At 38.1% G+C, this 25,745-nt stretch overlaps 1 protein-coding gene across 7 annotated transcripts in view; it reads right to left on the reverse strand.

Moving 5' to 3' along the window:
* Positions 1–25,745, reverse strand: part of klhl32 (kelch-like family member 32) — a 178,322-nt gene that overhangs the window by 67,875 nt on the left and 84,702 nt on the right. For 5 of the 7 annotated variants that reach the window (XM_052024799.1, XM_052024803.1, XM_052024802.1 and 2 more), the window contains one exon: positions 10,081–10,296. The exons of the other annotated variants lie outside the window; for them this stretch is intronic. In XM_052024799.1, the coding sequence (XP_051880759.1) occupies positions 10,081–10,296 (216 nt within the window). The remainder of the gene's footprint in view (positions 1–10,080; positions 10,297–25,745) is intronic. 7 annotated transcript variants of the gene reach the window in all.

Here is a 25,745-nt window from a genome sequence, read left to right on the forward strand (position 1 = left end):
CATGGAAGCAGAGTTTCTGCTGTGGCCTGTCAAACCGTAATCAGCCTGCAAATCCTTCCACTACTTCAAAGGGAAGTCCCTTGAAGATATGATAACAAGAAGAACCATTGTCTTATACAGAAATAAAATATATTGCACATACCAAAACACCATTAAGTGGATATAAGGAAGCAAGCTACTAATCCATTCAGATAGAATTGATTGATGAACAATTGTTAGCCAGGATGATGAAAGGACCCATACTCTTCTTAAATGGGAGTGCGAGAGCATTAATGTCCAGGATTGTGATGCTTGTATTTATCATTGTTAAATAAATGGTGAAAGACTGAAGATCGTTGATGTTCAGAGCAACCTGTAGGCCCCTGTACATGAATTAATGGAAGTTAATATAAGGGGTTCTAAAAGCACTTAGCAAGGCAATTTATATATTAGCCTTTATTGCAAGAGGATTTGAATACAAGAATAGAAATGTCTCATTCCAATTATATAAACCCCTTGTGTGATTGCATCTGGAATGGTATGGTCTGATCTTCCTACCTAAACAAGAATATCTTGTGATCTGAGTTCAGTGACGTTTCACCAGGCTAATTCCTGGGATGGTGGATTTGTTGTATCCAACTGAGTCTTAAATATACTTAATGAGGTAGCCTCTACTGCTTCCCTGGTCAGAGAATTCCACAGATTCACTACTCTATGGGAAAAGCAGTTTCTCCTCACCTCGGTCCTAAATCTATTCTCCCAAATCTTGAGGCTATGTCCCCGAGTTCTAGCCTCACCTACCAATGGAAACAACCTTCCTGCTTCTATCTTATCTATCCCTTTCATAATTTTATATGTTTCTATAAGATCCCCTTTCATTCTTCTGAATTTCAGTGAGTATAGTCCCAGGCAACTCAATCTCTCCCCCTTCATCTCTGGAATCAACCTGGTGAACCTCCTCTGCATCGCCTCCAAAGCCAGTGAGCAATTACCAGTGAAGGTATCTTGATGTCAAACAGTCTCAAATCAACCCAAACAGTCTTTCCAGATGACGTTGCGATTCACTTGCACTTCTTCCACTTTAGTGTACCGCATTCGGTGCTCACAATGTGGCCTCCTCCACACTGGAGAAACCAAATGCAGATTGAGTGATTGCTTTCCAAATGCTGAACTTCTCCTTGCCTGTCACTTTAATTTTCCATCCCACTACGACCTAACAGTCTGTTGCCTCCTACACTGTTATAATGGGGCCCAACACAAGCTTAAGGAACAGCCCCTCATCTTCCGACTGTGCACGTTGCAGCCTTCTGGACTGAATGTTGAACTCTACAACTTAAGATAAGTTGGTTTCTTTCTGTATCAGTCATCCATCTGTGACATTGGCTCAGCTTGTTTGTTGTAGCCATTTCTCCCCCTTTTCTCTTTTTTTTGCTCTCTCTGGGACTGAAGGACTCGTCCAGTCTTGCCTGCTGGACATGTCCTCTGCTCTACACCACAACTCCCAAACCCCTTTATCTATGCTCTTTTGTCTATGTTCTCACTCACTTACTGCTCCCAATCACTCACTGACTGGATAAACTTGTTTACAGTTTATTCCCATGGTCAACCCTATCAGAGACATACCCCCCTCTCCCACCGTGCTTCTTTTCTCTCCTTCTCAGTTCTGACAAAGAGGGTTCGACCTGAAACATTAACTTGGTTTCTCTTCCCACAGCTGCAGCCGGACCTGCTGAGTATTTCCAGCATTTTCTGTTATTATTAAAACTACCTCGCAGCGCTGTTGCATAGGAAGTTCCAGGATTCAGCCCAGAAACATGGAAAGAATGGTGCAGTGTGTGAATTGGACAGAAACCCGCAGCTGATGGTGCTCCCATGCACCCGCTTCCCTTGTCTTTCGTGGTCTCTAGTTTCTAAAGAGTGAGGTGCTCTAGTTAGCTCATGAGCAGATCTAAACAGATTCAGAAGAAAGTGACCCATTGGCCTCGTCAGTGAACATTACAACTGAACTCATTTGTGATGCTGTACCACACTGGGATGAAAACAACTGAGGGCAGCTTCTTCAATCCCATTCAGAAGAGAAGAAAACAAAGATGATGCAGAGGCACTGACCATTGTTGAAGCCTGTATGAAGTGAGAATGATTGACACATGCAGAGAAGATAATGCCAAACAGATAAATGTTGAAAGTGAAGAATCTCAGAAACTGGGTGGTAAGCAAAAATAACAGCCAACATCACAAACTATAGTTAATGTTAAAAGGTGCGGTCTTATCTTCAATTTACTTTAGTTGATATGGGGAAAGAATAAGGAGCAAAGGGTTCAAGCAAAATTTACATTAAGACTGGAGTTCTGCATTTTTGTTGCAGTTCCCTTAAAACTTTTATAATTCTGTCACCAAAATGTAAACCCCAGTAAATTGTCACCTCACTCATTGTTATGACAGCAGATTTAAATCAAGGATTAATCTTTAGTTAAGGTTTCAATCTTTTATTTTGGCTTCACCAAGATCTGCATATTGAATGTTAAACAAGAAAATACAAACAAGAAACTAAGCACCTTTATGACTCCTACATACTAATAAAATATAAATATGGCACATTGCTTTCACTCTTATTTTCCTTCATTTTCACACGATATACCTTGGTATTTCTGAGACAGCCGTACCAAATGTACCTTCCCAGGAGTGAGCAGTGGCACCTGCAGCACTTGTATTCAAATAAGGTCGTGACTGAAATAGGGTTGACAACTGCAAGACTAGAATATATTTGAACAATGAATATTCCACACTGCAATGAAATCATCCATGATGTACACAATATTTATGCAATATTTTAGCAACCCATGTGTAAGAGTTTATTTCTTTAAGAATATTAGTTGCTGAAAATATAATCAACTTCACTTCTGTCTGTTAATTAATGCCATCAGTACTTTATAAAATGTGATGATCCAAACTTGCTTTAGCTTTATATTAATATTATGAAGACTTGCTCATTTCGCAACAGTACAGGTCATTCTATTTTTCCAAACAATTTTGCTTTAGGAACACCATACATTATACCAAAACCATCCAAAGACTAGAGGTTCTAGTGACAATTTTTTAAAACTATTTTTATTATAAGTTTTAATATTCTATAATCCCTTCAGGAATTTTAAAAATCTATACAAACTCTTTTATTTAAATTCTCATCCCTGAAGCTTATTCAGCCCTACGCATTTGAAAAAGGCATGGATTCCTCATGTTGCTCATTAACTAAAAAGAGGCAGATGATCAGAGAGCTGCAGGTAATCATCACTGTGGCAGGTCTCATTTTCATCTGATTGCAGTGAGTTTCTGAGCTGATAGGCCAGGGTGCTACATACTGAGTTTTCCAACCCTTCAGTACATGCCTCTAGTATTGAAGTAAAGTGGTTGGCAGAATCTCTCTCTGAAAGCCACTCTCTCTCTCTTTAATTTGACTGTCCTGCTTTGTTCCATTTTCTCCTTGCATGGCTAACAACCTTCCAAGCTGCTATTCTTTTTTGTGGGATTGAGGATGCAGGAAAGTCAATGAGCACTTTATTAAAGCCAGAGAGCTTGGTAATGAACAATTCAACAATTTAATGAGATTTCGTAGATCTGTCTCCAGCCTGCCCATCAAGTTTCACTTCTATAAAGAATGCTGACACTAATCCTGTAGACTATCCAATCTTCACCCAAGGCTGCATATTAGATTTTTCCACGGTATATTGCATTAACAGTATAACCTCAGCAGAAATGCTGGAACTTAACTACACTTGAGACATTATGGTTCAGTTAATTTTATTTTATACTGTTGGGTTTACTATTAAAATTACCTATTTATTTAAATAGCAAAAACAAATATTTATGCTTGACTGAACATATAATTGGTGAGCAATCATACATGCCTGTTAATTGAATCTAAACACCACACAACAAAGTCCAGCTTCAAGGAGAGTACTATAGGAATTATAAAGATGTAGGAAAGTGGGCTGGTAATTTTAGATTAAAAGAAATCTGCTACTTATTTTAAGCAATCATCATTAATAAATGTATTCAATTGTGCCTTAATATAATTGGTCTGAAATTCCTGGAGCCCCAGGCTGCCACTAGAAGTGTAGGAGGATAGGCCTTCCAATCACTACTTTACCCCAGAAATCATACCACCCAAAAATGCAGAACAGGAGTACTTAGATAATTCAGCTATGAAATATACATGCACTGCCCTGTCAAGTAGCAATAGTTAGATAACCACCGCACCACTTTGACATGGGGCCCCAATTTTGTTTTATTCCCCAGCAAAAATGAGATCAATCATCTTGAGAGTCTTCTTAACACTCAATATGACAGAAATACCACCTTGGCTCAGCCTCTCAACTGGTGTTCAAGACAGAATCTCAAAAGGTTGTCCATGGAAAATCTTGTATCTACCTCAAAACTAGTTGTAAATATGGGGAGGATAAAGATTTAATTTTACGCACTGCCTCTGGTAATCTGCCCAAGTTGCAATCTTCACCCAATTTATGAAACTTGACATAAAGATCTCTACAAAAGGCAGCACCAACTGTACCCTCTAACATGCCCATACAATTGCACAGTTAAAAAACAAACATTTTTATTCCTTTAAAACTTTGAATCTTCAAAGATATTTAAAATTATTTAAAATTAAATGATGAATTATGTTTAACATTATTCGAGTAACTAGCTTAGAGTTGCTTAATATTGCCCCAGTATACTAGATCATGCAAGGCTCAAAGATTTAGACATTGATGAAAAACAATATAATGCTGGAAGAACTCAGCAGGCCAGGCAGCATCCGTGAAGAAAAGCAGGTGGTCAACGTTTCACGTCAGGACCCTTCTTCAGAACTGAAGATAGGAAAAGAGGAAGTCAATATATAGGAGGAAAAAGCAGAGTAGTGATAGGTGGACAAAAGAGGGGGAGGCAGGGTGACATAAGGTGGTGATAGGTAGATGCAGGTAAGAGATAGTGATGGGCAGGTACTGGGGAGGAGAGGAGAGCAGATCCACTGGGGGATGGGTCAAAGGAGGAGAAAAGGGGGGTAGAAAAAAGAGAAAAAGATAGGCTTGGAAAGGGAAGAAAAGGCATGGTGGGGGGTGGGGATTACTTAAAGTGGGAGAATTCAATGTTCATGCCGTTGGGCTGCAAGGTTCCAAGATGGAAAATGAGGTGCTGTTCCTCCAGCTTGTGCTTGAAATTCTCCTGGCAGTGGAGGAGGCCGAGGACTGACACATTATTGCTCTTTAAATCATCATTTAATCTTTGGGATAGATAGAATTCTATGGCATAAGATTGGTCTTTCAACATTAAAAATAAACAGTTGTCCTTGTCCTGGTCAGAGTTTCCAGTCGATACAAGATATTTCACAACCTACGGCTACTGAAATTCCCATGACTATGAAGTTTGATGTGTTATAAACACTTTAGTTACTTTTAAAGAACTGTGGAGAGTGATTCAGAGAGAGACAAGGCAGCACTGCCTCAAGCAAGATTGAAATGTAGGTACTATGGGAGCTGTCTGCTTCCAATTGAGACTATGAACAAACATGAGTAATGAGCAAAGGCTAACTGCTGCAAGTACCAGTCAGGCAATAGGGTAAAGTGCAAAGTTTCTGTGCAACAGCTCCAGTTCTCCAGCTTGTGGTGATACTTTGTCTATCTTTCAATCTGATCTGTGTCAAAAGTGAGAAGCGATGTTTTGTATCACTTGGCAGATAGAACACAATTACTGCAAAGCCTCCAAGATGGTGTAAACCATTAATATTTAAAAAGCTAGAGTTAAAAATAAATGCAAAACTATGTCACACTTTACTATAATAGCTCACAGGAGTGCAAGAAGCAAGCTATTAAATGTCAGGTTGACTCAGTTAGCAGTACACTCATCTCTGAAATGAAATCCCAGTACAGACTGGAGCACATAATCCAGCCTGATGCTTCAATGCGGTGCTGAGGGGGTAGTATATTTTCGAAATATCACCTCACAAATGAGGCATTGATCCGAGCCACCCAGTCAAGACATTAATAAACTTCCAGAATGGACAAATAATTGGCAAATGAGGTTGAAGATAAATGTGAAGCAGTATATTTTGGTTGGAAGAATAGGGGCCATGTTCATTGGAAGAAGCAAGTTTAGGAGGCTACGGCAATGGAATACTTGAGACAAATAAATACATTTAATGCTGTAGAACCATGTGAGGGAGAAGGGAATACAGGATGACACTGACAGATCTAGCTCAAGAGAAAAGAGAGGAGACGAGTGGAGCATAAATGCTAGCAAAGACAAATGGACTGTTTCTGTGCTTGAGACCCTAAGTATGGTGGTTTAAATTATTTTATGCCTCAAATTCAATTAGATCCAGGGGTACCTCCCTCAACCATCATCACCAAAACAAAACCCACAGACTAACTCAGCTTTCATTCATCCATAGGCTTCCTATGTGCAACTGGAAGTCATAATTGGGTAAATATTGTGAAAAACAATGAAGCAATTATGCTCACAACTAACCTTTAACAAAGCTTCCACAAAGATCTAGTGTTCTCTGCGGCACGGACAAGCCCTTTACTGACATCAGTTCTGGAGAATTGCTAGCATCCAGAGAGACTGATATCCTCAAACTGGCAGCGCAGACAACCCTATTGAGTGTTTACGGCACCAAGAATTTCGTTTGTGTGAAGACAGCACAAATTTCCTCTCTTTCTCCCTTCTAATTTGGGACCTCCAACCTCAGATCAAATCTGCCTAATAGCTAATTAAATATACTGTCTGGTGGTTAGCAGTTGCCAGATTTAATGCTACAGAAGGTTCCAAACTGAACTCCAGTGGACAAGAATGATCTAGAAATTAATAGGGTCTCTGTTTACTATGCCTTTAGGCAGCCAATAAACTTTAATTTATTCAAAGGAAAAGGCAAGTTGTTAAAACAAGACCGATCAAGTCCATGAGTTCAATTGCCAAGGCACTAAGATGTAAATTTAACACTCTTACAGACATAAACCAAGATACTGAGGAGTTATAATGATCAAGATGACCTCACAGTATTTTAAAACAAATGAGCTTTTTTTCTCAAATAAATGTTTCAATGTTACCAAAAACGAGGGATTGGGAGCAGTAGAAATATAATGATAGTTCTTAGTATGGGATTTAAGAATTACCTACAAGTAATGCAAAACTCCATTAAAAGACCCCTTTTAAAACCTTCAGGCCCAAAAAAATGTAATAGGATACACCATTCTATATAAGAACTATAAGTAGAAATAGGACTGCGATGTATCAGCAATGAATTTTGTGATCTTAGTTAAGGATCTCTATGGTTTTAAACCTCTTCCCTGATAAGACTTAGAGTACTAGAACAATATTATCACATTACCTTTCCATCTGTTGCTGTTATTTCTCTACGTTCTCTATAAATGTTTTGTAAATTTTTTCCTCCACCAAACCATTTCCAAAAGCACCTAATATTTTGCCTTTTTTACTCCATATGTTCCATACGTCCCACATGACATTTTTGAAAGACTTTTCACATTTGCTCAACCAATTTTTAATTGAACAGTTCCTCCTGATTTATTTTGTTAGTCTTTGAGCTCGTACTCTTTTAGGTCTATTTGTCAGAAATCTACGCTGCTTCATAGGTTGGACTGTAAGTTATTATGCTGTGATCCCTACAGCTTAAAGAATCAGTTATGTGGATACACTGAAAGACATGAGGATCACATCCAGAAGAGAGAGCAGCATCCCAATAACGTCCCAGCACACTGAGTCAAGAAGCAGTTAACCATTACGTTGGATAACTTTATCATTTCTCCCAATTTATGTGGGGCCAGAAGGAACAACCCATTTGACTTTCATTGGGCACCTTTCAGTTGTAAGTGGAAAATGGCAAGTCCATCTATTCAACTGAGTCTGACACTCTGAAACAAGCTCAAAACACAGTCCCAGTACGTTTCTCATCAATCCACAAATTCTCACTTATAACTAGCTTATCCACCCAAACTTGGTGCTTTAGGAGAGCATGGAAATTCAAGACAAAATGGACAGAGAAGTATTAATTTATTGAAAAACATTATTATTGTATGAGGTAAAACACATTGATTGCATATTCTCATTCTTTAGGCATACACCACAGCCAATGGCTTTGTACTCCTCTTAAGTTATGGATTAACCCTGGCCCTGTGATTTCTATTCATCATTATTTACATCGTATTCAATCCAAAGTATACAGAAATACTGCTAATCTTCTATTACATGATATATCTTTTATGATGCATTTAGCAAGTAGACATCAGAGCAAGGAGGACCTATTCAAATACTCTAAATTCCAGTCCGGAACTCTGGATTCAAAGAGCACGGCTAAAAACTCAAAACAACACCATTCAGCTTCAAGTTTCAGAGGACGCACAACAGTTCAGCACAGGAACAGGCCCTTCGACCCACCATGTCTGTGTCGGCCATGATGCCAATCTAACCATTCCCATCTGCCTGCACGTGATCCATATTAGAATGTGCACACGTTGCCAAAATTTTAATGTGGCGTGGACTTATTTTGCTAATGTTTGATTTGACCAAGCTGCACAAATCTGGGCATATTCCATCATCAGACACCTGTCAATGCACGACATGCAATAAGTCTACTAAAAACTGACTGAGGAAAATAAAGATTCCATCAAACTAAAATAAAGTAGTATGTCTTGCTGCCTTACAGCGATACATGACATACTGACGAATCAACCATCTCTGCACTGTTACAAATATTACACTCGCTTTCTCTTCCACAACAGTTTATTTAAAGGATAAGTTGTTTCCCAGAGTTAATTTTCTCCTGAAGATGACAAGTTAGCAAGACCTTATACAACACAATAACTAGCCAGAAATGACTGTTACATTATTGACTGAAAATACTGAAATATTGTTATAGCATGATTCAAAAAAAGTCACATTAGTTTCTCCAAACTAAAACATAGTACATTAAAAGATGGTTATTCAATTACTTCAGTTCAACAGATACAAGAGTACAAAGATGAAAGGGACTCTAATATCAAATCTAATATTCCTATATCTAAATAACTTCAAATTTAGCCAAGTATTGCAAAATGCATTTTTTTTGCAGCAACAGATGCTTTTCAAAATATTATTCTCAAAGACTATCAACTCTCCCTCACCTTCTCCCAACACATACATATAATCTTACAGTGACAGGACTTTTGTGACAGTCTTCTTTTAATCAGAGAATGTTTTATATCTGTATGGTTGAGTGATCACAATTGTACCTGTGAACTATTTCACTTTGTAATCCAGACAGTCCCTTTCTCAATGCCTTCCATAATACGATCACCAAAGCAGAATGCTTTGAAGAAAGCTTATCAGCCCAAAATGAATAGTCAATAAGCAATTAATAAAAGGCCCTCATCCTATTTGGAAAGATCTTTACAGTCTCAAGAGAAAGGCAGTGAATCAGATGAGGTCTTTATCATGCTAAAGGTAACTTCAGCTGCTGTATTGCAGACCATTGTGGAAATGCTGGAAATCAGTCCACTCTCTGAAATTTTTCACACATCGGCAAGTGTGATGCAATAATTCAAACATTTTGAAAAGACAATTGATATTTAGTCTGGATATGAAATTTAAACCCACAACGGGCTCACCAGAACTTGTCAAATGTAAAATTTGACCAGAGAACTATTTTTTAGCTTAACCATTTCTGTGTGACAGAGATGTAAATCAGATAAATACTACAGTTCAGGAAGGCTGCAAGTTTGATCTTTCATGCATCCCAGTCTGTGGCTATCAGCTAAAATAGCAAGGGTAATGAAGATTACCTCAAATCTCGATCAGGATTCAGTGCTCCTGAGTGCTTCTGAGCCACCTACTGGACATTTGCAGTATTGTCTCTTAGCGAGAATTGAACAGGGATTCAATACAAACAACCAAATAACATGCAAACTCAAGGATGGCACAATAATTCCCATTTTAATACAAACCTGGTCGCATGGATCCATAGTAAAATAGGGAATAAAAGCTTTTCAAACAGGAGGAGAAGAGGTTGGAATACGCCTCAGGTACTTAAACACATCTCAACTTTTACCTTACCTGCCATATCTGCTCCTCACTCAGTGACGTCAGACGGTCACTCTTTAAAACCTCTCGAAGCAGCCTGTAAGGGAGAGCCATGACCTTATCTGGGTGGTTCTTCAATAGTTCGGAAAGGTGTTTGACCAGGAAATTCACCACAGCTTCCTCCAGCAGTGTAAGGTTAAATAGGTCAGCAAGTTTATATAAATCCAAATAATTAAAACTTGTCAGCTCCTAGGAAAACAAAAAAAAATGGCATTCCTGTCACTCAAACTAACAGAGTATGCAAGGTACATACAATTTCACAATTATCTATTTCATATCATTACCTGGTAGCTCTGCTGTAATTACATTACAGGATGGTTCATAACATTGGAAAATGTCATGACATAGAGAAAGTGAGTCTTCAGATATGGGAGCTACCCCAAACAAATTTCAGATGAGCCCATATAAAGAGATAGTCTCCTGCCTCTCAGTCACTCTTGTTTGACTCTATGTGTAGAGGAGTATTAGAAGGATGATCTCTGTATCTTACAATAATTGGAAAGATAAAAAGGGGTTGGGGGGAGAAAGAGGGGATGATGGGCAGATGAAACCAGATGATGGGAGGGGAAGGGGAAGGTGAACAAAGGGAGGAGAAGAACTCCCCCCCTCACCTGTTTCCATCTGCCCATCATCCCCTCCTCATCTGGTTCTACCTACCAGCCTCTATCCCTCTCTTCCTACACAGTGCCGCATACTGGCAATCTTTCCTCTTCTCTCTCAGTCCTGATGCAGAGTCTCCAACTGAAGCACTGATTTACACCTTTTGAATCCACAGTTGCTGCTGGACCAGCTGAAATATTCAAGCATTGTGCTTTTAGTTCCAGATTCCAACATCTGCAGTCTCTTATCTCCACACCCTTGATTTACTTACAGATTAGAAATCTATTTATCTCACCTTGAATATACACAGGGACTCTTCCCCATACCTTTCTACGGCAAAGATTTCCAAAGAGCCACAACACTAAGAAAAGACAATTTTCCTTATCTCAGTCTTAAATGGGCACCCATTTATTGTGAGACCACATCTTCTGGTTCTGCTCTCTCCATTGCTATTTAACAATCTTATATGAATCAATCAGATCACCTCTCATTCTAAGATCCAATAAGTAGAATCCCAACTTGTTTAGCTTTTCTTGTAATGATAACCCCTCTATACTTGGGATCATCTATTGAAACAAACTGCCTCCAATGAAATAATAACTTTCTTTAAACGGGGGACCAACATTGTTCACAATACTCTAGATGTGGCATCACCAGTGCCTAGTACAGATGTAGTAAGACCCCTACTTTTATACTGCAACCTGCTTGAAATAATGGCCAACATTCCATTAAGCTTCCCTATAATTTGCTGCAATTGTATCTAGCTTTGTGTTTCATGTACAACGTCTTCAAAATCCCTTTGTTCTGCAGCTTTTCTCTATTTAAATAATACCAAGTTCTTTTGTTCTTCCTTCTAAAATAAACAACTTCTCACTTTCCCACATTGTAATCCATTTGCCAACATTTTGCCCACTCAACAGAAATACCAATATCTCTCCCCACACTGTTTGTATCTTCCTTGAAACTTGCCTTCCCATCATTTTCCATGTTGTCTGCATATTTTGTTGCCATATATTTGTTTTCTAACTACAAATTATTTATATTGTAAAAAACTGCAGTCCCAGCATTGGCACCCCACCAGTCACACGTTGGCAACATGAAAATTACCTCTATCTCTAGTGCAAAAAAAAACTTCCAGAAGAACTTAACAGGTCAGGCAGCATCTGTGGAGGGAAATGATGCAGGGTCTTGACCCGAAATGTTGACTGTCATTTTCTCTCTACAGATGCTGCTTGATCTGCTGAGTTCCTCCAGTAGTTTGTTTTTTTTTGCTCCAGATTCCAGCTCCTGCACCTTATGTCTCCATTATCTCTAGTCACCACTTTCTGCTTATTAGCCCATCCACTATCCATGCCAATATGTTACCTCCAACACTATGGGCTCTTATGACTTAACCTTTGGTGTGCCACCTTGCTAAACACTTTCTGCAAGTCCAAATACAATACACCAACAATTCCTTTCTACTCACTCTGGCCAAGACTTCCTCAAAAACTCAAGTAAATTCGTCAGACACGATTTGCCCTTCATGAAGCCATACTGACTCTGTTTGATTAGATTATCATCTTCCAAACGTGATACTATTACTTCCTTAATAATTGATTCTAACACTTTTCCAACAATAAACGTCAGGTTAATCAGCCTTTAGTAACCGATTTTTTATCTCCCTCCCTTTTTGAATGGAGACATCACACGAGCAGTTTTCTAATCCTCTGCCACTTCTCCAGAATCAAAGGATTTTTGAAACATTAAAAAGAGTCTGTAGTTCCTACAATGGCCTCATCAGTCACCTAGAAACCACAAAACCCGAATCATGACACCCCAAGGGAATGCCTGAGAAGATGATTTCCCTACCTATCTTTGCGTCATTAGTAAATTTAGCAACCATACTCTCAGTGCTTTCATCCAAGTTATTCATACAAATTATAAAAAATTGAAGCTCCAGTACCAATCGCTATGGCACACTAACCATTACATTTTTTGCCAACCTGAGAAAAAAACATTATGCTACGCTATGTTTCCTGTTAGTCAAATTAATCTTCAATCCACATTAATACGCTCTCCACCAAGCGCTTTTATTTTCTGCAATAACCTTTGATGCAACACCTTATCAAATGGCTTCTGGAAATCAGTATGTTATATCTACCATTATTCACAGCATGTTACTTCGAAGCATTCCAATAAACTGGTGAAACATGATCTCCCTTTCACAAAACCACTGGACTTTTTCAATTCCCTTCAATTTGTCGTAAGTGCTCTGCTATAGCATCTTTCCAATATTAGATGTTAGCTAAATGGCCTGTAGTTTCCTCTCAACCCCCCTCTTTTTCGAATAAAGGAATTACATTTTCAATTTTCCGATCTATTGGAACTTTACTCAAATGTAGGAATTTTTGGAATATCAAAACCAATACACTATCTCACCCGCTACTTCTTTTAAAACTCTGGGATAGCTATGGGCACTTTCAACCATAAATAACACAGATACTGGTGGATTTACTTTTAATGCACAACAATCCCAATTACACATCAATTATGATCAGTGCTGACGTTGTTTGGATGAGATAGTCTGAATAGCTGAGGTCCGTGTTTTAATTTCAATGTAATTCTATGTAGTACTCACTATTCTTAACAATTTGAATGGGTGACTCACATTGAAAAAAATTGAATTATCCATAGATTTAAATTAACATGTAATTAACATAAATGATACATGCTGAAAAGAAAACAGATTATTAAATTATCTGAATTAGGTGGCACAGTTAAGAATGTTCAATGGACCATAACCCATAATACTTGTACAAAATTATTTCACAAGCTCTATCATAAACATTCAAATAATTATTAATAGCAAATACCAATTTTATCAAGAAGCAAAATACTTAAAGGATTACTGATTGTGATGATTATATGAAACATTTAAGTCACTGAAAATGGAGATGGCAACGTTATGTATGATAGAAGTCCCTAACTAGTGTGGCATGTAAAAAAGAAAACACTGACTTATTTTCCTTTTACAAATGGGACGTTGCAAGTGAAGATGCCTCAAATGAGTGATCCTCAGAATGCACCAAAATAAGATCTCGATCAGAATCACAACAAGCAATTAGAGGTTATCAATTTAACTGCTATGATAGGTAAATTACAAGAAACTACTACAATCATGTATAAACAACAAGAACTAGTCAGGCATCATAGTATGGCTTTTGGAAAAACAAGTCACATCTCACCAACGTTATTGTATTTATTGAGGGGTTACCAAGTTGCCGGATTGTACATGTCTGGCACATACCAGATTGCTGGCTTTCAGTTGTCTTTTTTAAATGACTAAATGAAAGTGTCCCGAGTAAGGTTGAGGATTGTGAATTGGCAAGCAGATCTAACACTGAAAAGCAAAGTGAAGGGTTAAAACTATTAATGGGTTGTAGCTCTGCTCAGGGTATAGTGTGTGATGGTGTCCTGTGGCAATCTGGGTTAGATATTTTTGTCTCTAATCTCTACATTAATGATTTGAATGAAGACACCAGGAGCAGTTCACAAGTTTGCTCTTGGTGTGCACCCAGGTATTGAAGATGGGAGCTTAACATAAATTATCTGTGAAGAGATTTACAAGGATTGCAGCAAATGGGTTTGTTATGGCAGATGTTTTCAATGAAAACTGATGCATTTAGATGAAATTGTTCAAAGCATACATCACACAAAGTTACATGGACAATGCTGCTAAAGGTTGCAATTTAATAGTCATTAAAGGTTTTGACTAATATTGCAGAGCAGTGTGCAAACAAATAGAATGCTGGAAAACATTAGTATAACATTTAAAAATAAAACTAGGAATACAGTCCTTCCCCAGTATAAGGCTTTGGCCCAGTCACATCTGGAATACTAGAATTTATAGTCTTCTTCCTTCATGTGATGGGTGATTAAGACACATGGGAAAAAGAGGGCTATCTGACCTGTGCTTAATTTAAGTGGCCTACTTTATCAGTGTAGACCTAGAAAATTAAGGATTTATACTTTGGAAAATGGATGTGATTGCAGATTTTAAAATAATGAAGAAACCAGATTCGCTCCATGCTGGTTGTGCAACATTTTAAAATAACTATCAATTACAAATCTGGTACTCAATGACTAATCATTCCCAAAATAAATAATACATTCCTCTGTAGTCTCATCAGAGGTGAGTGAAGTTCATTAGATATGGAATGACCTTCAGAAACATCATTACTCTGTTGCAACATTCAAGTTTTTTAAAAAAATCACTCGAAGGAAAGTAGACTGATCTGCAGTAATGCAGAAGATGAATAAAAATATCTTAAATACAGCTGGAATGCGTTTGATGCTTTTACCTCAAGAGGGGTGACTGATGTCTGGATTTCCTTCATAAAGGGTAACTACAGAATAAAGGCCTGACTTCTTCAGTAAAATTAAAACAATTTTGGATATTCTGCAGGAGACTAACACTACATACATAATATGCCTGTCAAGGAGACAAGGCATAGATCTAACCCCCTTGCAGATATTAATAGCTCCCTTAAAGCTGAAGGATAGCAGTCTTAATAATCCTTTCACATACTGAAGTTTTACCTAACACTTGAAGGATAAATCTTGCATTTTATCCCTTAAGACATTATGATAATGTGCCAAATAGTCCGGATAACTGCCCAGCCCAGCCTGCAAGATACTGCTTGGATGTTACTTATTACTTCAAGCATCTATGCTTCAAAGCTTTCTCCCTCTCCATCTCTAAAGAGGACAAAACGAGAAACCCAATCTGCTTGAATTAAAGAAAGTGAAATGTACTTATTGAGTCAGTCAATGGTTGAGGCATGCTGGTAAGCAGAAAAGACAGCCAGCTGGCAGTTTCTTGGTTAGATAAAACAAGGCCTTATTAATGAGAACTATGGAGTGCTCATCAGCAATCCTGCTGAATGCTAAAAAGGTCAAATGGCAACTGTGACAGTTTTGATCTTGAGAGCTGTAATCGTGTTTTTGAAACCACAGAATTTCTGAAATACAAAATCTCTTCAACATCTACTTTGCAGAGTGTAGTGGAGTGAAGCAAAAAAAAGTCACCACTTTTGCAAAGTCTAACACACTCTGACAAACTGATCCTCCCGACCTGCAGAGAGTATGACACGAAGCCGATGTTTTACCCGACAGGCTGTGGTAAGAACCAATCTGCACTGAGGTCAGAAAAGCAGACAGAGATCAAAAGTATTATTGAAAGGATGTGTACATCCCTAGCTAATAGAATTCATACTTATTTCCCCCCTATAAATTAAATGTAAGTCAAATGGCAATGACCTCTGGGGACTCTTGTCTGAACTACTAACTCACCTTGGAGTTATGCTTTGTTATCAATTTATTCACAGGATGCGAGTAGCATTTATTCTCCACCTTAATTGCCCATTAACCTCAGAAAAACATAAGAATCAACTATATTGGAAGGACTGGACTCATATAAAAGTGGAGGATGAGTAACGATGGCAGATTTCCATCCCTGAAGGACACATGTGAATCTGATGGCATTTTATGACAATCCAATAGCCTCCATTATTGATAATAATTTTTTTTAATTTCAGATTTATACAATTACTTTAATTCAAATGCTTCAGTTGCTTTGGTGGAATTCAAACATGAATCTCTGGATAATGGTCCTGTAATGCAGCTACCTTGCTTCCAGTCCTACTGAACCAGATAAATAAAATGCTGGGATGCAAATACAGTGCTGTGAGCACGTGTATACTGTAATAAGTCTGAAAATTACCAAGAAATGCTGTAGGCTCACTAGCAGTGAAGATGCTTCCCTCAAGCTACGGCACCACGTATTAGTACATCTGTTTGCCCATACAGTAACTGCATTTTGTTTCCATGAGTAATATTTAGGGCGCAATGTGCCTCAATATACAATCTCATAAAATACTTACTTTAAATAATAATAAATATTATTTTCAGCAATTTTCAAGAGGCTTTCAGCCTTGGTGCTTTCAACTGTTGTCATGAAAAAGCAGGAAGTTTTGAGAACATGAGAAAAGATGCATCCCCCTCTTTCCACTGGAAAAATAACAGATAATTTTGTGCAAGTGAAGATGAGAAATTGGTGCAAGAGTAGCTCTTGTAACTCCTGAAAAATTCTAATTGTTTTCTGGGATTTTGCACTCATCCCTAATCACACATACATTTGGCACCTACTTGGCAACCTGAATGGGAAGCAGAGACAGTTTCTGGTTAAGACCATAGCAGCTATACCTAGCTGAGTTTATTTCCACATCTGCCACTGTACATAGAATGCAACGAAAATCCATACCCCAAAAGATGTTGACAGTCAGTCATTTTCTTTATTTGGTTTCTCATCAGACCTAAAAACGCCTACACTGATGATTCTTGCAATGTTCATTGATTTCAACATGAAATAATGCAACAAACAACTAACTTATAACAGAATGACTTCAGCATTGTAAAGTAACATGGTTTCTGTACGGTCACAAAGTTAGTCTTATAGAGTGTCATGCAGTAGCATTTTAGGTAATTCATGCACAGTTTAACTTGCCTATTTTGAATTTTTCAATGTTAAGTATTTAGTCATGGCTTTGGCCCTGTATTATTTTAATTAAGTGGCCCTTTTTTTTCCCCACAGCTAGGTCATTTGATACTGTCTGTATGGTTCTATACCAAACAGGTCTTTCTGGTCTTTGCTACACTTAAGAATGAATCATCTCACCTATGGATATTGTTAACTTTCAATTTAGTGGACTTAGAACATTATATAATTCATCTCTCATCACGGACCATGAAGTAGTAAAGTAAAAGTCTGAAAACAAAAGTCAAAGATATTTCATTTATAATAAGCCAGGGGGAAATATTTAATTTTGTACCAGCTGTAGAGGGCTTCCAAATAAACTTTTTTTTCTTAAAAAAAAGGATTTGGGAAAAGCCTGGACTGTTACTATTTCAACATATTCATTATAATCATTTTATATACATTTGCTCGTTATGATAGTACTTAATGTCCAAGTTGCCTTGGAACCACTTCAGAGAGAAATTAAGAATAAACCGTGTTGGTGAGCCTGGAGTCACAAAAAGGCCAGACCTGGTAAAGATAACAGATTTACTTCTCTGAAGGTCATTAATGAACTTAATTAATTTTTACTATTATACTTATACTACAATTATACAGATATACTTGCAATAGAGGATGTGCAGCCAATGTTCACAAGATTGATTTCTTGGATGGTAGGTTTGTCCTACAAAGAATGATCAAGTAGACTGAACCCTCACTAAATGAGGCAGTCTCAAAATTCATGTGGAGTTTGACTGGGAAGATGCAAGGATGATGTTCCCCCAACCCCCAGTTCCAGCTAGGGTATCCGGAACTAGGGAATCAGTGTCTCGGAACACTGGTATTGGTATTGGTTTATTATTATCACTTGTACCGAGGTACAGTGAAAAACGTGTCTTGCATACCAATCATACAGGTCAATTCATTACACAGTGCAGTTATATTGGATTAGTACAGAATGCATTGATGTAGTGCAGGTAAAAACAATAACAGTACAGTGCAGAGTAAAGTGTCACAGCTACAGAGAAAGTGCAGTGCAATAAGGTGCAAGGTCACAACAAGGTAGATCATGAGGACATCATCCATCTCATCATATAAGGGAACCATGCAATAGTCTTATCACAGTGGGGCAGAAGCTGTCCTTAAGTCTGGTGGTACGTGCCCTCAGGCTCCTGTATCTTCTACCTGATGGAAGAGGACAGGAGAGAGAATAACCCGGGTGGGTGGGGTCTTTGATTATGCTGGCTGCTTCACCAAGACAGCGAGAGGTAAAGACAGAGTCCAAGGAGGGGAAGCTGGTTTCCATGATGCACTGGGCTGTGTCCACAACTCTCTGCAGTTTCTTGTGGTCCTGGGCAGAGCAGTTGCCATACCAAGCTGTGATGCATCCAGCTAGGATGCTTTCTATGGTGCATTGATAGAAGTTGGTGAGAGTCAAAGGGGACAAACCAAATTTCTTTGACCTCCTGAGGAAGTAGGTAAAAAATGTCTTCACCCAGGAGTGTAGAATCATTGAATTTCTCTATCCAAGAGCGCTGTTGAGGCTCAGTGGCCGAGTATACTCAGGAAAGGGATCTCTAGATTCTACAAACAATTCTACAAATATGGGGTTAGAATTAGATAGTAGCGCTGAGGTAAAAGATTGCCATATCTTATTGAATGGTGGACCAGGCACAAGGGTGGCCTACTCCCCCTGTTTCTTATGCTCTTTTTAACTGCCCATGTTGTAATTATTGGAGCAATAAGCTGTGCATAGATGAAGTTATTGGGAAACTACTTTTTTCAGTCCTTAGACTCATAGACTCAGCATATTCTAGACATTGTATGGGTGTTTTATCAACAATTTAGCATTAAGTTGCATCACTCCAACAATAAACAATATTGAAAAAGTGCACGAACTTCATGTTCCTTAAGGTGAGCACAAGGAGGACATAAACCTATGGAGCAGAAACACCACTTTAGAAATAAATATAAATATAATTGAACATTATACAGTATGAGACACAATAAAACAAAGCCTTATAATTAATACTGAAATAAACAAGTAAACTGAATGTAAAATGAAGAGATAAGTAGATGAAGGGTCTCGACCCAAAATGTCAACTGTTTAATTTCCCTCCATAGATGCTGTCTGACCTACTGAGCTCCTCCAGCATTTTGTGTGCGTTGCTCCAGATTCCAGCATCTGCAGAATCTCGTATCTCAGATAAGTAGAACTGGTGGCTTTCAACAGTATTTCATGATCTACCTTAAGACATGCAACATTGTGGGCCACTCATGGAAAGAGCAGACACATTGCTTCCTGTTGCTTTCTAGGTTTTTATCCATAGACTGCCTTTTCAAAGGTGGTCTGCAACTATGGCAATTACCAACTCTTTATGATGGCAGGAGGGGGGAGGACACCTGAAACTATTGGACATGCACTCCTGCTAAAATGACAAACCAGGATTTAGCAACTTTATTCCAGTGCTGATTTGCTATGGCTATGGCAGACGCCAGGTAAAACAGGATCACTTTAGGTGATCCTTGCTAATGGGACTCAAATCTACAGTGGGGCTTGAGTACTTCGCCTTTGGCTCAGATGTCAAACAAACTGGCATCTGCTAATAAAGTCCCAATTTGCTATCAGTTCAATCACTTGCTCTCACAAGATTTTTCCTAGATGTTCTGGTTACCATTATCCCATTTGTTCTGCTATTGTGATTTCATCCCCAGCTCCCCGATCGACAATGCATAAGCCTTTATGCTGTCTGCTGCTGAGATCCACACAGGCTTAATCATACAGTTCAGATGGGGGAGGGTAATGTTCTGATGGGGTGAAGGCTTGGATTGGGTTGTGTAAGGGAGAGGAATAAAATAAAACAAACAGAAATGCTGTTGTGGTTTTGTTTGGGTGTCTGAGGGTGTAAGGGCTTAATGGTATCAAACAGGCAGACTGTCATCAGAGGAAGAAGTGGCAGAAAAGCTGAGCCCAGCAAAAAAAAAGAACAATGCATGGGGAGTGGAAATGGCAACAAAATTGAAGGATATTGGCACCTATGGGACAGTTAAGCCATAATTAGCATACCAACCAAATGCTGATGTGAGGGCTTTGCAAGCATAAAATGTTAACCTGTTGAAATAGGATTTTATTATTATAAATGCTGCCATAAAAATATTATTGTGGCATAGGACATCCAGTCATTCTGAACAAGAAATCACACTCCATGCAAATTAATATGTTAGAGAACAAAGGGAAATAATGATAATGAGTATATAGATTTCAATGATATCATTTCAAATCTACTAATCTTTGCCTCTGAGTTTATAATATCTCAATGGTGAGATAATAATGTTACATTATAATCACTTCTGGATAGCTATAATTTTTTGCAATTAACTGACAGGCTGACTTACATTCCTGAACATTATCCTGTAGTTATTTTACACACTAAAAACAAGAAAAGCCTGGAAGCATATTTTCAGGCATTAAAGAGCTTTAAGAAAGTTATGTTAAGTCAGTTTATAGCCAAATGTGAAAAATATACATTCCAAGATACTGCTTCTTAACTGGCTGCCACAAGTTAGTTGAGACTCTTGATCATTGCAATAATCAGTAACCTACCTAAACAGGGATTTAGCCACTTGATACCCAAGTCACTACTGAGAAATCACATTAGTGCTTGAAAAGGAAATTGATACTTAGTGTTTGCAAAGACCATGTAACCCAATGTCTTATTTGTGATTACAATTCAAGTCATTTCCAGCCCTTTTTAGGCTTATTTCTGGTAACAGACGGATACAAGGAAAAACCTTCTGGAGAAACAGAACACCTGTGTACACTAATCAACTGTTAGGCCAACATACAAGGAAAACCTATGGAGATGATAAAGTTTACTCCCTTTCAATCCACTTGCTCAATAACAATCTTGCTGTGGTCTGTGACAATGATTGAAAAATAATAACATTGTCAGCCTTGCCACTCATCATAAATTAGCTAGTGTTGAGATACTTGCATGATGCACTCCATTTGTGTTGTCAATAAGCAGGTAATTAAAACATGTCCATGTGGTTGATCTGTCTGGATAACATAACTAATAATTTACTTCCTAATTTTTCAGTACACTCTTCTGCTTCTCTCCTTTTCCTCGATTTAATGCCTGTATCCCTGTGGCATTCATTAATTCTGCTATCTAATTCCCTTGAAATCTGACAAGAGACTGTCCCTATAGTGAAAGTACAGGGAAAGTACTTTCTCTTAAATATGTGTGAAAGTGCTCTAAAGAGGCAACTTGAAAGAGAAATAAATAACACAGTACGTCCAAACAGGAAGTGTCTTTCTTCCGCCTTTCAACAGGGCCATCTTGTATAATCAAGCACACAAGGTATGCAAGGAAAGTAAACTATCAAAAATTACAATGAAACACCTAGGTTTTATAATATAACATGGAAGGAATAGACAACAAATACAATACAAAAAGAACAGACTCATGACTTAAAGAAGAAAATCACTAGAAAGTACCTTCATTGTCATGCATGATCATTTCATACATGGCCATTCCTGAGCCCTGGAATATTACCTAATTCTGTTTTTGAACCAATCACAGCAAAAACAAAATTATCACTCTTTTTAAGGAACCTTGATGAGATGAATCAAGATTTAATTATTTTCAGGAAAAGTTATATTCATTTCAAATTATTAGTTATAATACTGTTATATATTGGCATGCTTTAGTTTTCATCCAGCAGGTAAGTTCATGTTGGATAAATGCACTTCCATTGTTGTCAATAACATGGCCAAACATTGCAATATTCTGATCCTTTTTAAAGATGGAAAGGGGTTCCTGTTGAAGCACAGGATAAGTAGCTAAAGCAACTAACAAAATGATACTATTTCTTGTCCTGGTCTCATTATCAGAGACCTACTCGAACATTTTATATGTGGAGACACACTTCAGATGCAAGGAACAACAAACAAATCAGCTAGAGGAACTCAGTAGGTCAAACAGCATCTCTGGGGCGAAAGGAACTGTTGATGTTGAGACCCTGCATCAGGACTGACAGTGGAGAGGAGAGATGGCCAGCAAGTAGGGGAGAGGGGGAGAGGTGGGACAGGAGCAAGTACATCACCGACTGGCAGCGGGCACCTTCAGTCATGATCCATTGTCATTTCCTTATTGTATTCGTAACATGTGATCACATCATTAACAAACGCATTGTGCATTTTTGACGAACTGGCAGAAATTGGATCAAAAGATTATGACCTATCACTGTTGTTGTTCACTCACAGTAAAACAAGCACAAAACAGATGGCAAGTTGGAAACCATAAATAATTTAAAGATCCATGCTGGGACATTGATTTCATCTACACCGAGTGCCATACATTGATTTCCACGTGCTGCTCTTTTGAAGACAAGCAGCACTAATAAAGATTGTAGCATCTCTGCATTGTGTACCATAGTGCAAGATGCTGTTCTCTGTAACCCCAATGACAGTACTGGCCCGATCAGACCGCTTCAGAATGTGGGGCCCCATTACACACTATTGCACAAAGTGGAGCAGTAGTTGGGGCTGATTGCTCCAGTAGCCGGCATAACTTGATGGACTGAATGGCCTCCTTGTATCTCATTAGGAATTACCATATATAATTTAACTCCACCCCATTCCCATTTTCCCTCATCTCCATGGCTGCCTGAGTCACCATGAGGCAGGCAGCGCACAAAGATGGCAACTGCAAGCTCGCACTTGCAAGTTGGGCTCTATCACTTGCAAATAAAGAAAACTACAATAGCAATCTCTTCCACGGTGCACATGTCCAAATTTCATGATTCTTTTGATCTGATGAATTAAATGTTTCTCTTTCCACAGTACTTCCTGACCTGCTGAGCTTATCCAGCACTTTGTTTTTATTTACAATCATTAGATTATTTTGTTATAGGTTGACTTGGGTCTTTGAGCTTTTACTATATTTGCGTAATTACAAAAGCATTGCTATGTTTCTTTATAAAAGAACATCATTTTGTCTGCCTTTTAATAATTGAGGCAAATACTTTGCATTCGTCTATTATTCCATTCTTAGGGATGGTTTCGCAATCACTTTCCTCATGACTTTTACCAAAACTTCAAGTTTTATTCTGCCAAAGCTTAGACAACTATCATATCTTTAGCTCTTCAGATCAAAAACTGACAACAGAATGACTGCTAGTACCCAGACGCACACCAATCTTCACATTACTAATAGCTCTAGTGGAATGCCAAACACCATATTCAGCAGAAGCCTTTCTGAATTCTTCTTAAGTTATCCATGAATCTCTGACCATCTTAGAAAGTGTCTGATATCCATTCAACCTCCAGAATGTTAAATCCCAAATGTTTCATAGCCTTGCCTCTCTGCCTGAAGAACTTCCCATATGTATGATCATCTCAGTACTATCTTCAGCAGTTACTAATAAATAATCATTTTTATTATTATTCATTTACATCCAAATTTTCTCAACTTTGTCTTCTGCTGCAATTTCCATCCTTCCAGTAGTTGCTCTACGTTCTCTCTCAGTCTGCTTTGTTAACCCTGCCCTTTATCTTCCATCAATTCTTTTAACTTCAATTCCCTCTGCTGTCCTTTTCACTGTGGACAGTTTACTCAAAACTGTAACTTATAGTATAGCAAAAGGAAATAAGGAGGCGTTTTTCTTAGAGTTACACATCATGAGTGTAATCGCGGGGGGTTTTTTTCACTCAAAAGGTGGAGAGACTCCCCCCCCCCCCCCCCCAAAGTGTTATGCATACTGTGCCAATTTACATTTTCAGGCTTAAAATTGAGAGACTTTGTTAGGGGATCAAGTGATGGAGCAAAGCAAGTGAGTGTCATTGAAGTGGTTGGTCAAGCAGAACAAGTATTGAATTGGCTGCTCCTATTCCAAATACTTTAAAAAGCATAAATGAAAAATTAGAACAATATAACAATCTGGCTTGATTAAAAGGCCTTTACTCGCATGATTCCAATATTAGCATTGCACATGCCATTAAATCTAATCCTGCATATTGCAAAAGTTATACCCAGAATTTTGCACCCACCCTCCTGGTTCATTTCCTATTTGAACCAGGTTGTACAAACAAACAGGGGAGAAAATTTCAAGTCACAATTTGCAGAAAGTCACTACCTACATGCCTGGGATCTTACAGCATACAACTCCAACTACATGTACTCAAACAGAATTGCTGCCATGAGAATGGCCAATAGAAAAATAATTGAAGTAGGAAACTTGTTTGCAAGAGTTTAATAAGGCATTTGTGTCATTAGCATCAAACGGCTATCAGGGCATTGCTTGCCAATGGGATAATCCATGTGATCATCACTACAACTTTGCATTGTAATGCCTTCTTCAATAATACAAAGCAGCCACTCAATAATACAGCAAAGAATAGCCACTGCACGTCTTAGAGCAGTGGCTTTCAGATCACGTTCACCACATTAAAGTAATAAACTAATGGTTCATAATAACAAATTAATGTCTGTGAATTAAAAATAAACTCATAATAGGACAGAGTAATTTGCCATTACAATATCATCTCTGGACATGCTCCTTGTTTAATAAGATGTATTTAGTTCAGACCTAGTAACTGAAATATGAAAGAAGGGAGATGAACCCTACAATTTCTCTTTTGCAAGTCTGTCACCTTATTTGTAAAACCTAAGTGTGACTTACATGCAAATTATAACAAATGACTAGTTTTACAATGCACAATGATAATTGATTTTGCCGGTAAACAGCATGAATGCTAAATAAATAGAAATAAACATTATCCATTTTAACATATGAAATTCAAAATTTTCAATGGCAGAAATAAATTTGAAGTTCTCCATGCCCCTCCAACCTTTAAAGGAAACTTTTACTAAAAACAAGTATTTCCAGTCTTCTAACATTAAATGAGTTCATACTGCCATCTACTGGTGTTTAATCTTTAAACTGTTACGTTGAAAATAGTAGTGAACCCTTTTTTTCCAGAAAAGGAGAAACACATTGAATGGAATTGTGGGGGGAAAGGAAATGCCGACATTTCAGGTTAAGACCCTGCATCAGGACCAGCACCTGCAGTTTCTTGTGTTTCTAAAAAAGTTGATTTTTAAAAAAAATGCTATTAGAACATTAGAAATAGGAGGAGGAGAAGACCATCCAACCCTTCATTAAGACCATGGTTGACTTTCTACCTCGAGTTATTTTCCAACACTTCCCATAACCCTCAATTTTGTTAATGTCCAGAAATCTATCAATGTGTTTTGAATGAACAACTCTCCATAGGTCACCACCTTCTGAGAGAAAAAAAATTCTCCTTTACTCAGTTCTCAAAAGCTTATCCCTTGTTCTGAAACTGTTCCCCTCTTCATGAACTCCAGAACAAGGGTGGCATCTTCCCTACATCGAGCCAATCAAACCCTTTAGAATTTTGTATATTTGATGAGTCCTCTCATTTTTCTGAAATCTGGAGTTCGTAATCTCACCT

This window comes from Pristis pectinata, chromosome 10 (assembly GCF_009764475.1).
Source record: "Pristis pectinata isolate sPriPec2 chromosome 10, sPriPec2.1.pri, whole genome shotgun sequence".
NCBI classification, from domain to species: Eukaryota; Metazoa; Chordata; class Chondrichthyes; order Rhinopristiformes; family Pristidae; genus Pristis; species Pristis pectinata.